Genomic DNA, 10,020 nt, shown 5'->3' on the forward strand with positions numbered 1-10,020 from the left:
GCAGCCAGCCACTAGCCACCACACTGCTCGGGTCATGCTGCTTGGGTCATCTCCCTATCTGTGATCTGTGACTCATCTCCTGGGGGGAGGGCCTGGTCCTCATACCCCAGAGGGCAGCCCATGGAAGAAATCAGGCTGCTGGTTCCCGTAAGGCCCCCTCCGGGCCCCGCTTCCCCTTCTGGGGAGTAAGAAGTTCCTCCTCCCTCAGCTTCTCCTTGAGAAGAGGGAAGGCCTGGGCCGTGTCCTCTGTGCTGCCTCCGAGACCCAGAGCCCTGGGGACTCGGCAGCACTGAGCACTGGCCTCAGACTAACGCCAAGGCTACGGGAGGGCCTGGACCAGCCCTGCTGCAGACTCCACCTGCCCCCACCAGGGGCTGCACAGACACACCTGTGCCCCAGGGCCCCACCAGCTCTGGGTAGGCTGATGCCAGCTGCCAGAGCAGGGCCAGAGCCCTGGGTCTATACTCAGGACACAGCAGGAGGCTTCTCTGACTCACCCATGCAGGAAGGAGGCCCGCGGTCTATGCCCGCAGGTGGCAGCAGCCCCACTGAGACTGCCTCCCCCAACCTGAGCATCTGTTTCCTCCGCTTCCTTGTCCGTGGCATGGCTTCTGCAGCATCAGGGCGGATGTGGCACCGAAGGGTTGCCCCCCAAGACAGGGACCGGGCTGTGGTGGTGAGGGTTCCTCCTTCCCTCCCTGTGTCCCCGTCACTGCCCACAGCCCTGGGGCAGCTGCTCCTTGGCCTTTGGAAGCCACACTCTGCTAACTCAGGGCTACACAAGGCCAAGGTAGAATCAGGCCCCAGCCAGTGGCCCCCAGGCCAGAGCAGTCACCAGCAAGGGTTGTGAGAAATGGGGACCTCCTTGGCCACTCCCTCCATTTGGGGGTGCTGAGTATGGGAGCATGTATCCAGGGGGGATGGGACGGGCATCCATCTCCAGCAGGTCAGGGGTGGGGAAAGGAAGCACTTTGCAAATGGTTTTTATTCTGATGTGTTGAGAAGGCTAAGCTTGGAGCAGAGTGGGGAGCTGGGAGCCTGGAGCCAAGGAACAGAGACAGCGGGGGCTGAGAAAGAGGGCATGAGTGTGGTCCTGTCTGCTGGGGACCAGGGAGGGAATTCCCAGCTGAGGCTGGACCAGCCCCTGCCCACTCCAGCCACCCTCCACTGGATGTGAGGAAGAAAGGGCATCAGGGAGTTGCTTTTTGTAGAAAACAAGGGCAGCTTAAATCCTGACCTAGCCTCCTAGGCCCTGTCTGTGTGGGGTGGGGGCCCAGCTCCCAGATTAGTCCAGGTTTTGAGTCCCTTCACAGAGGAGGTCAAGTGTGAGGTCCCCAGCACGAGGGGTGGCCAGGATCCAAGGCCCACCATGCCTCTGAGTTGGAGCTGTTTACCACCCTGCTGGCCCAGTTCAGTTGCCTGACCTTGGCTGTCACCTGCTCTGAGCCTCCATTTGCCCATCTGCCAAATGGGACAAGGATGTGGCCTCTGGGTTGGTGACGGGGATGAAGCTGGGTAAGGAGGTTCCAAGGCTGGGCCGGGCCCACACAGCTGCAGAGCCTGCGGGCTGCTCCTCTGGATGAAGGCTCTGGCCACCCCACCACCACCGAGGTCCACAGGGCCCAGGGCTGACCATACCTCTACTTGCACCTGCAAGTAGTTATTCTGATTCCCCTCTTTCCCCCTCCCCCACATGAGCTCAAACAAGCCCCCAGTCCCCTGGGACCACCTCAGACAGACCTGCACCTCACGCCCAACTTCCAGCAAGACCAGGACCCCCTGGGGTTGCCCCAAAGAGCACCTTTATTCACAGCAAATGACGTCACCATAGCAACCACACTTCAATTCCCTGAGAACTTTCCCATTATCTGTCGCTTTCCTAGCTAGGTCTTTGCAGAAGGAAAAACAGAAGACAAACCCCGCTCCCCCCGCCGCCACCCCCACCCCTACCCCCGGGCCAGGGGCACCAAGCTGGGCCTGCGGGAGACAGGTATGCCACACGCACGAGGCGGGAGGTGGGTCCAGAGCCCAGGACACATAAATACACGGAGTGCTAGACATTTCCATCAGGTTTAACAACAAAGATATCGCTTGTTTGGCTTCTGCTTTTTCTGATCCACAGAAAAGATAAAATAACACCTGCCGCCCCCCTCAAACAACAAAAGCACCCAAATTTTACCCACCCCATTAGAAAAACAAGCACAGTAAAAAAATACTGTCACAATATTTACAGACACACCCACTATGGGCGACTTTCTCTCTGCTTCGAAGAGGAGATAATATGCTCAGCTCTGTCCCCCTACCATGGGGAGACAAAGAGAAGACCTCAGAGAGGGCTGGAGAGCCTCCCGCTCCAGGGTGGTCGGGAGGGTAGCCCCTGTTCCCCGAGCCACACGGCCACGAGGGGCTTAACGGGGTGCCTAGACGCAGGTGCCAGCCGCTGCTCCTCTGCGTCCCGGGGCCAGGGCTGACCAGGAAAAGGGGGCTCAGGACACCCCGACAAAACCCAGCTTCCTTGTGTGAAGCAGCACTCAGTTGTCCTGGGGGCTCTGAGGCCAGGGCCCCAGCTCGGAGCCTGCACTTGACAGGAAGGAAAAGGCACCTGCATGTCCATGCACGCAGCCCCCATTCCCTTGTTGCCCAAAGACCCCGAAGTGATCATGAAACTACCCTCAGAGCGACCTCCGCTGCGCACACGTCCTTCCGGTGTGGGGCTCTGACCCGAGGCACATGGGAACGCAGACAAGTGGCACTGATGCCCGCTCCCTGGCAGAACAGAACCGCTCAGCAGCCTGCTCCACGGACATAGGCACAGCCCTGGGAAGCCTCGAATGCCAAGGCCAGGGTGGCACAACATGAGTCCTCAGGCCCTTTGGATACCAGGGGCACCCGAGGACAGGGTCTCAGCCATGGCTGCTAGAAGACGGTGGTGTGAGGACACCAGGGTGTGTCGGGGTACAGGTGGCAGTGGATGGAGCGGAACCTGTGGGGACAGAGGAGGGGGCCGGTCTGTGTGGGGAGGGCGTGCCCAGCACCCATCTTTGGACCCACAGCCCCAGGAGAGGCCCCGAGGCCCGAGCGAGGCTTGGGGGGCCCTCTTTGTAGTCCTGCCTCATGCGGCTTATCCACCAGCTCCACACACTACCTGAGTCCCAGCCGCCTCTCCCTGGGCCTCAGTTTCCTCACCTGGATGGGTCAGCCTCCACCGAGAAGGGCCCCTTCACGTGGATGGCGTTGCGCTTATTTTCAAACATGCCATAGCTGAGGGTCACCTGTGGGGAGAGGGGCAGCGTGAAGCCGGGAGTGGCCCTGGCACCCTCCCCTCCACGACTTTGTCCATGGCTGGCCATGTGGCTGTGAGCCACGGAGCAGCCTTGCCTTCCGGCCTCCCTTGGACCAAGAAGGGAGGACTGTGAGTCACGCTGGCTCCACACAAGCTGTGAATGAGGTCCAGAATGGAGGCAGGGCCAGCAGCATCCTCTGCTGCTGTATCAGAAGCCCCACGTAGCACAGAGGAGGGGTGTGGCCCAGGGTCTGGGTGCCATGGCAAGGCCCTTCCTACCTTCCTGAGTTACCACAGTGACTCCACCCAGCGCCCCCTCTTCCCTCAGCACTCCCTTCCCCTTCCCCGCTTGCCCCTTCCTGCTTGCCCCTTCCCTCTCGCCCAGCAAGGGGGGGAGGAGGGGGCGAGGAGGCACACCTGCTCGTGGAGCTCCGAGGCCGGCACCTGCTGCAGGTTCTCCAGGTGGGAATGGAAGAGCCCACTGCGGATGAGTGGCACCCCCAGGAGGGCCTCCACGATGTAGCCGATGGTGCAGTCGTCCGGCAGGCGGATGCGCTCAGCCGTGTTCATGAAGTGGCCCCTGCTGCAGAAAGGGAGGACAGGAGGACAGGGATGAGCAGAGGCAGGCTCCTGCCAAGATGAAGCAGCCAGGCCCCAAAGGGAGGGGGATGCTCCCCCGTGGGGCAGGGTACAGACCCCATCTGCCTTTCTCACGGGCTCACCGGCCAGGGCCCCAACCCAGAACCCTCCTCTGCACCAGCGTGATAATTCTGAGTCCGGGAGGTGACTGGGTACAGAAGGCAGTCCTCACACCAGCCCCTGGGCCTCATAGGCAGGAGGGGACCAGTGGTGGGGAACATGACTGAGCCTGCCTGTGCACGTGAGGTTGGGGCACCCGCTGCTGAGATCAACCAAAGGGAGCCAGGGTCCACAGTGGGGGGACTTTAGGACCGAGGGCAGCCTCACCTGTGTCCCCAGGGCACTCACCTGGCCCATGGGCTCATCTTCAGGGCCAGGCCACGGCTGATGCAGAAGCCAGCCCCCCCGGTGGCAAACCAGAAGTGGACAGGGCGCTGCAGGAGGGAACGCAGGGGACAGTGAGACCCTCGGCCCAGGCGGCAGGGACACCTCTGGCCTCCTCCCCGCTCGACTCAGGCGTGTGTGTGGGGGGGGGGGACACTCACCATCTGGTTCTCGCTGACCCTCTCAGTGGCCTGGATGGGCCTGTCCAGGCTGGGCTTGCCGATGTAAACATCCTGGGTGTGCGGGTAGCTGGCCAGCAGCCGCAGCAAAGCCCTAACATTGACGTAGTTGTCATCATCCACATGACAGAACCACCTGGGGAGAAGCAGGGCCAGTAAGAGAGGAAGAGAGACCTTCACAGGGTGAGGACCTCCGGACGAGAACCTGAAGGGAATGAACGGGGCCAGCACTCACTTCCTCCCAGATCCCATGAAGTGGTCGAACTCCACGGCCATCTTGCAGGACAGGGCCTGGCGGCTGTGGGCCGCGGAGCAGTTGGTGTTGACCACATTGCCTGTGAACAAGGGAGGGGCTGTAAAGGGTCTGAGCTGGCTCAGAGACGACTACAGGTCCGGGGGCAGCAGAGCCCGCAGAGTTGGGGACTGTCTCAGGGCGCCCCAGTGCAAGCTGTACCCTGCAGCAGGACCTCCTCCCTCTGCCCCACTGGCTCACACAGGGATCCCCGCCTGGTGATCACGCTCCCCCCCCACCCCAGCCCAACCCCCTCCAGAACAACCCTGTTCCGCCCCTGCCCATTCAGGCGGCTTTTTCCCAGCACCGGCCACCTGTTGCCGCCACATCAGCTCAAAGGGCCCAGGGAGCTGAAAGGGGCCTCATTTGCATGAGAATTGGGTGCCCCCCCCCCCAGTGGTGGGGCGGAGCATTGAGCAAACCCGTTGAGTAAACTGCCCTCCCAGGCCTGTGGCCTCTGCGACCTCTCCAGAGGGGAGGGAAGCGTTCCTCCCAGGAGTGGAGCTCCCCCCGACGCCTCCCCAAGTCCCCAGCTCACCGGTGCGCCTGGCCAGAACTTCATCCTCCCCGTCGGTGAAAATGAATGTCTGGAAGGAGAAATGCAGTCTTGAGTAGACAGCTGTGTCCCCCCCTCCCTGGGGCCACTGTGGGGGTAGGGGGTCCAGGACTGGGCACCCTGGGGCTTCGGCAGCTAGAGCTCAGGCATACCCACTCTTTGCCCATCTGTGGGCCTCAGTTTCCCCAGGTGCACAGAGTAGATCTCAAGTGCCCACCCTAAGTAGAAGGAGGGCTGGGACTAGTGCAGATCACCCCCCCCACCCCCCCGCCCCCCGTCCCCAGCTGGGCCCAAGGTCGCTCAGCGGCTGTGCCTGCACGAGCCAGGTGGGTCACCCCGCCCACCCTCCAGGTAACCAGCTCCCCGCACACCTGGCGGGGCACACACCCTTATTGACACAGCGCCTACCCTGTGGGAGGGGGCAGAGGGCCGTGGTGGGGGGGACAAGCAGAGGAGGTCGGCTTCGGGAAGCCAAGTCTCAATCAGTCAGGGACAAAGGCCTCTGCTGGATGGCCGCCAAGCCCTGGCGGACAAAGGGCCCAGAGGGAGGATGAATCACCAGGCATTGTCCGCCAGCTTTGTCCTGGGCCGCGCGGCGAGGGGCGCTGGGCTGGCCTTAACTCGGGCGGCATTAAGCGGGAGTGGCCACGCTGCCCATTACCATACAGCTGGCCTGTTTAACTGGGCCGGGCTGGGCAAGAGGTCCAACAAGCAGGGGTGCGGCCACAGCACTGTGGTCCTCTGGGCTCCCCCCCGCACCAGACAGTGTGACTAGCGGGGCAGGTCACCTCTGAACCAAAGAAGCCACCGCTGTTCTCCGGAGCCTCCAATGGTCAGCAGGGTTGAGGCAGGAAACCGCCTGTGCCGCAGCCCACCGACCAGCACCCCCCGCACCATGGGGCCTGGCACCCCGCCCCCCCGGCGGCTCCGGCAAGGAAATCCAGGCTGGCAGACGGGCCTTGCCCAAGGCCACATCAAGGCTCCACCTGTGCCAGCACAGGGCCACCCCTGCCAGGATTGCTCCGAGGAAGGGGGCGGGCAGTGGGGCGGGGCCAGGAGCTGCCGGCACCCGCCTGGGCCCGTCAGCACACGGGGAGGAATGTTCCTGCCTCCGCCTGGCCCGCCCAGCGCGTGCCGCCCCGCGCACCCGCACCCGGGCATGGCTGAGCGCAAAGCCTGGGGCCTGCGGGGGAGGGGTGCTCTGAGCACAGGCAGTGGGAGAACCCCACCTCCATGCCCACCAGACCTCAGTTTCCTTTTATGAGTCCAAGGGAGGCTCTAGCACGTGGAGGTCAGAGCACAGGACACACCCAGGAACAGGGGCGGGGGGAGACCCACCTGGGGCCTCACCCTCTTTTGGATGGCCCCAGCTCCTTGCCCAGCCTGACTTCAGACCTGAGTGTACTCAGGTGAGGCCAGGGACTGCTGAGCACTGGCTCAGAGCTGGGGAGGGAGCAGGCCCCGGGTCCATCCCGTCCTCTCCACGTGCACACCCCCTCCTTGCAGGGCCCTGCAGGCACCCCAAGGCGGCCCGCACGCACAGACTCGCACCCAGCCCCCCACCCACTCCCCAGCATCTCAGCCCAGGAATGCTGTGGGAGGCCCAGGCCGGCCAGTGCAGACGCGCCACTGCCGTCGCTGGATTAAAAGGAAAATGCTTTCTTAATGAGATCAAGCGAGGCCTGTTCTCCCGCGCTTTGGTGGTGCCCTAAAAACCCAGCCCAAGGCTACGGAGATTAAAGTCACCTTTGTTCAGCTGTGGGGAAAGCAAGGCGGGCGGCCTGAAAAGGAGTTCAGGGAAGGGGGGGCTGTGGGAGGGTGGTGAAGGTGCCAGGCCTCCAGTCTCCCTGCATCAGAGCACCCAGCAGAGGAGGGGACGGACAGACTGCCTGGTGGCTCTAAGCCTCATTTTCTCTCTCTGTTAAATGGGCATAACGGGAGCTCATGTGTCCCCAGAGCAAAGTGCCAAGACACATTCCTTTCTTTGGTCTCCCTAACCGCCCTGAGAGGTGGACACTTTTACTACCTGAGTGTACAGTGGGGAAACTGAGGACCAGGGAGGGCCAGCCTCTGGCCTGTGGTCATACCCTGGGGCAGAGGTGGTGCTCATCTAGCCCAAAGTACCTCCCAGGGACTGAGACGACCCCCTCCAAGGCCTCCTCCCTGCTTCCCTATAATGGGGCTGCAGGAGGAGGAGCGGGGCAGCAGGGGCGGCAGGGCGCGGGCGGGGGGACACCCACAGGAAGCGGCATTGTTCCTGGAGCTGCGATTCAAAGAAACACAGGATGCCAAGCTCTCCCCCAGCAATTGTGGCTGCTGTGGTGGCAGCCGCTGCAGCCTGGCCCGCTCCTCAGAGGGGTGGGGGAGGAACGTAGGGGCCAAAGGTCCAGCCCCTCATCCTGGACTTCAGGGACTGTCACAGTGTGGCCCCTGCTGACTGCCACCCCTCCCTCAGCCCCTGCTATCACTCCAATTGCAGGAAGTGTTTTACACATACCCCATACTTGTGCTCTCAGTATAGCTCAAATGGCACCTCCTCCAGGAAGTCTCCCAACCCTCTATGTGAGTCAGATGCCCACTCTCAGCTTGCACGGCCTTTCTGGGTTTCCACCGCCAAAGCCCTGACTTCTTTGGGTCCACATCAAACTGGTCTGAGTCACCATGCACAGGCCTGGCAGAGGAGGACCCTCAGCTGTGACAGTTTTGAGGACCCCCTCCCCCACACAGGGATGTGAGGAGCCCTTGCTTGCTGTGACACAGGAACTGATGCCCAGGCTGGGGTGGGGGGCAGATTCAGCCTGTCCTGGTTGGGGTCAGCCATCGAGGAGGAAACCTGAGTGGCCCTTCAACAGGGATGTCAGGGCCCACCCAGGGCAGTGATAGCCCGAGGATCTGTTGGGCTCATTCCCTCTGCCTCCAGGTTTGGCCGGCCCTATTACAACATCATGCTGGAAGGACAACACTTGCCCCATTTCAGAGATAAGGAGACTGAGGATCAAAAAGACCCTAGGTCTTGCCCAGGATCACCCACCCTGGCTGGGACTGGTACCTGAGACCCCCTGACCATGTCCCCTCTGCCGGATAAAGTCCCCAAAGTCCAAGCTGAGCAGAGCTCAGAGCTGGGAGCAGCCCAGGGGAAGCTGAATGCCTACCAAAGGTCACACAGCAGGAAGGCAGAGTTGGGGGGGGCAGGGTGCCTGGCACAGGGATGGTGCCCCATGAGGGCTGTCAGTCAGGGATGGGGGGGCCCCACAGGCCCCCTCATCGCCAGGCAACCTGAGTGGCCAGCGCGCCAGCGGCGGTTCCCATGGAGTGCATAGCTGCACACAAGAGGCCGGGTGCCTTTCTCCGTTGGAGAAAGGGGCTTTGTTACCTTGCCCAAGCGGCCGGCGTGAGAGCCGCTGGGGCGCTGGGAATCCTAACGGCCCCGGCGGCCAAACAAAACCCACGGCCCCCGCCGCCCCCTCCCACCGGCCCGCTGAGCCCCTGGGAACGGGGATGCTGCTCTCCCAGAAGGCTGCCACGGGACTCCCAGGGCTCCCTCACTACGCTGGGACCAGAGAGGACCCCATCATGACCTCACCAGAACCCTGTCCCCAAACAGGCTAAGCCACCCCAGAAGATCCCAAGCCTTGAGCTTTAAACGGGGAGGAAGAGGTGTGGGGTCTTCTCTCAGCCCTCATCACAGGCAAGGGTCCCTCAACTTTACCTGAAATGCCCACTTTGTCCCTTGAACCTCCCAGCCCAGGGGCATTCCCCCACTGCCCCTCCTGCCGTCCAGCAGGGCCCACAGTGCCCTGTCCCGCCCCAACCCAACCGTCCCGCTGCAGCCTCAAGGGAGATTTTCAAAGTGGGGTGTGTCTTTATGTGTGGAGGGAGCCAACGTTCAATGAGGGTGCAGTTAAGCACAAGGTTCCAGGCTTCAAAGATTCCTATGCTGTGGGGAAAGGGTCTCCGCACAGGCCCCCAAAACGCAGGGCTGGCTCTCTTTCGAGATACGGTCTCCAGGAATAACCTATGCCCACCTGAACTCCAGATTATCTTTAGCAAGGTCTTGTCTTCCATCCACAGCAAAGACTCTCCCAGCCCTCTGACTCCTCCATCACTAATGAGAGTCTTCCTTTCCAGGGAAAGGTGAGCCCAGGGTGGATGCCCCACTAAAAATCTGCCTTGGGGTGGTCTGGAGACAACAGCACCTTATAATGCACTCCAATGTTTGGTGGAGGAGGGAAGAAGCATTACAGGGCACCAAGCCCTAGCACTGGAAGCTGATGCAGGGTCAACATACACCATCCACCACACTCTGGAGGTTGGATGGAGTCGGGTCCCCATCTGACACTTCACAACTCTATGGGGAGAGGGACCCCATCAAGCAGACTGGTCTGGAAAAGGATGGATTGCTGTCACTGCACCAGATACTCCAGGTGGCTGGCCAGAAGCGCAGCCTGGCGCCCATCGGATACTGCCCAAGACGGCACCCTTACCCCGCCCAGGTGTGGGGGCTCACCATCTGCTTGTGGCGTGAGATCCAGGTCTCCAGCAGCAGGTCGAGGCGCGCGCGGTGAAACTTTCTGGTGGTCTTGACCGCGATGAAGACGTCGTGGGGCGCCAGCGGCTCCGCTGGGAGCTGCGGGTGGCCGTCGGCGGGGCGGGGGGCGCCCCCGGGCGGCGGGCCCGCGGCTCTGCG

The 10,020-nt window shown here is 62.3% G+C and overlaps 1 protein-coding gene across 1 annotated transcript in view; it reads right to left on the reverse strand.

Moving 5' to 3' along the window:
- Positions 1-1,758: 1,758 nt before the first annotated feature.
- Positions 1,759-10,020, reverse strand: part of LFNG (LFNG O-fucosylpeptide 3-beta-N-acetylglucosaminyltransferase) — an 11,635-nt gene continuing 3,373 nt past the window's right edge. Inside the window, exons 3-10 of the mRNA XM_077758848.1 lie at positions 9,841-10,015; positions 5,316-5,364; positions 4,721-4,820; positions 4,468-4,621; positions 4,271-4,356; positions 3,701-3,866; positions 3,187-3,272; positions 1,759-2,983 (exon numbers count right to left, since the gene is read on the reverse strand). Of these exons, the coding sequence (XP_077614974.1) occupies positions 2,917-2,983; positions 3,187-3,272; positions 3,701-3,866; positions 4,271-4,356; positions 4,468-4,621; positions 4,721-4,820; positions 5,316-5,364; positions 9,841-10,015 (883 nt within the window). The 3' untranslated portion in view covers positions 1,759-2,916. The remainder of the gene's footprint in view (positions 2,984-3,186; positions 3,273-3,700; positions 3,867-4,270; positions 4,357-4,467; positions 4,622-4,720; positions 4,821-5,315; positions 5,365-9,840; positions 10,016-10,020) is intronic.

Source organism: Crocuta crocuta, unplaced genomic scaffold (genome assembly GCF_008692635.1).
Source record: "Crocuta crocuta isolate KB4526 unplaced genomic scaffold, BGI_CrCroc_1.0 scaffold273, whole genome shotgun sequence".
Lineage (NCBI taxonomy): Eukaryota > Metazoa > Chordata > Mammalia > Carnivora > Hyaenidae > Crocuta > Crocuta crocuta.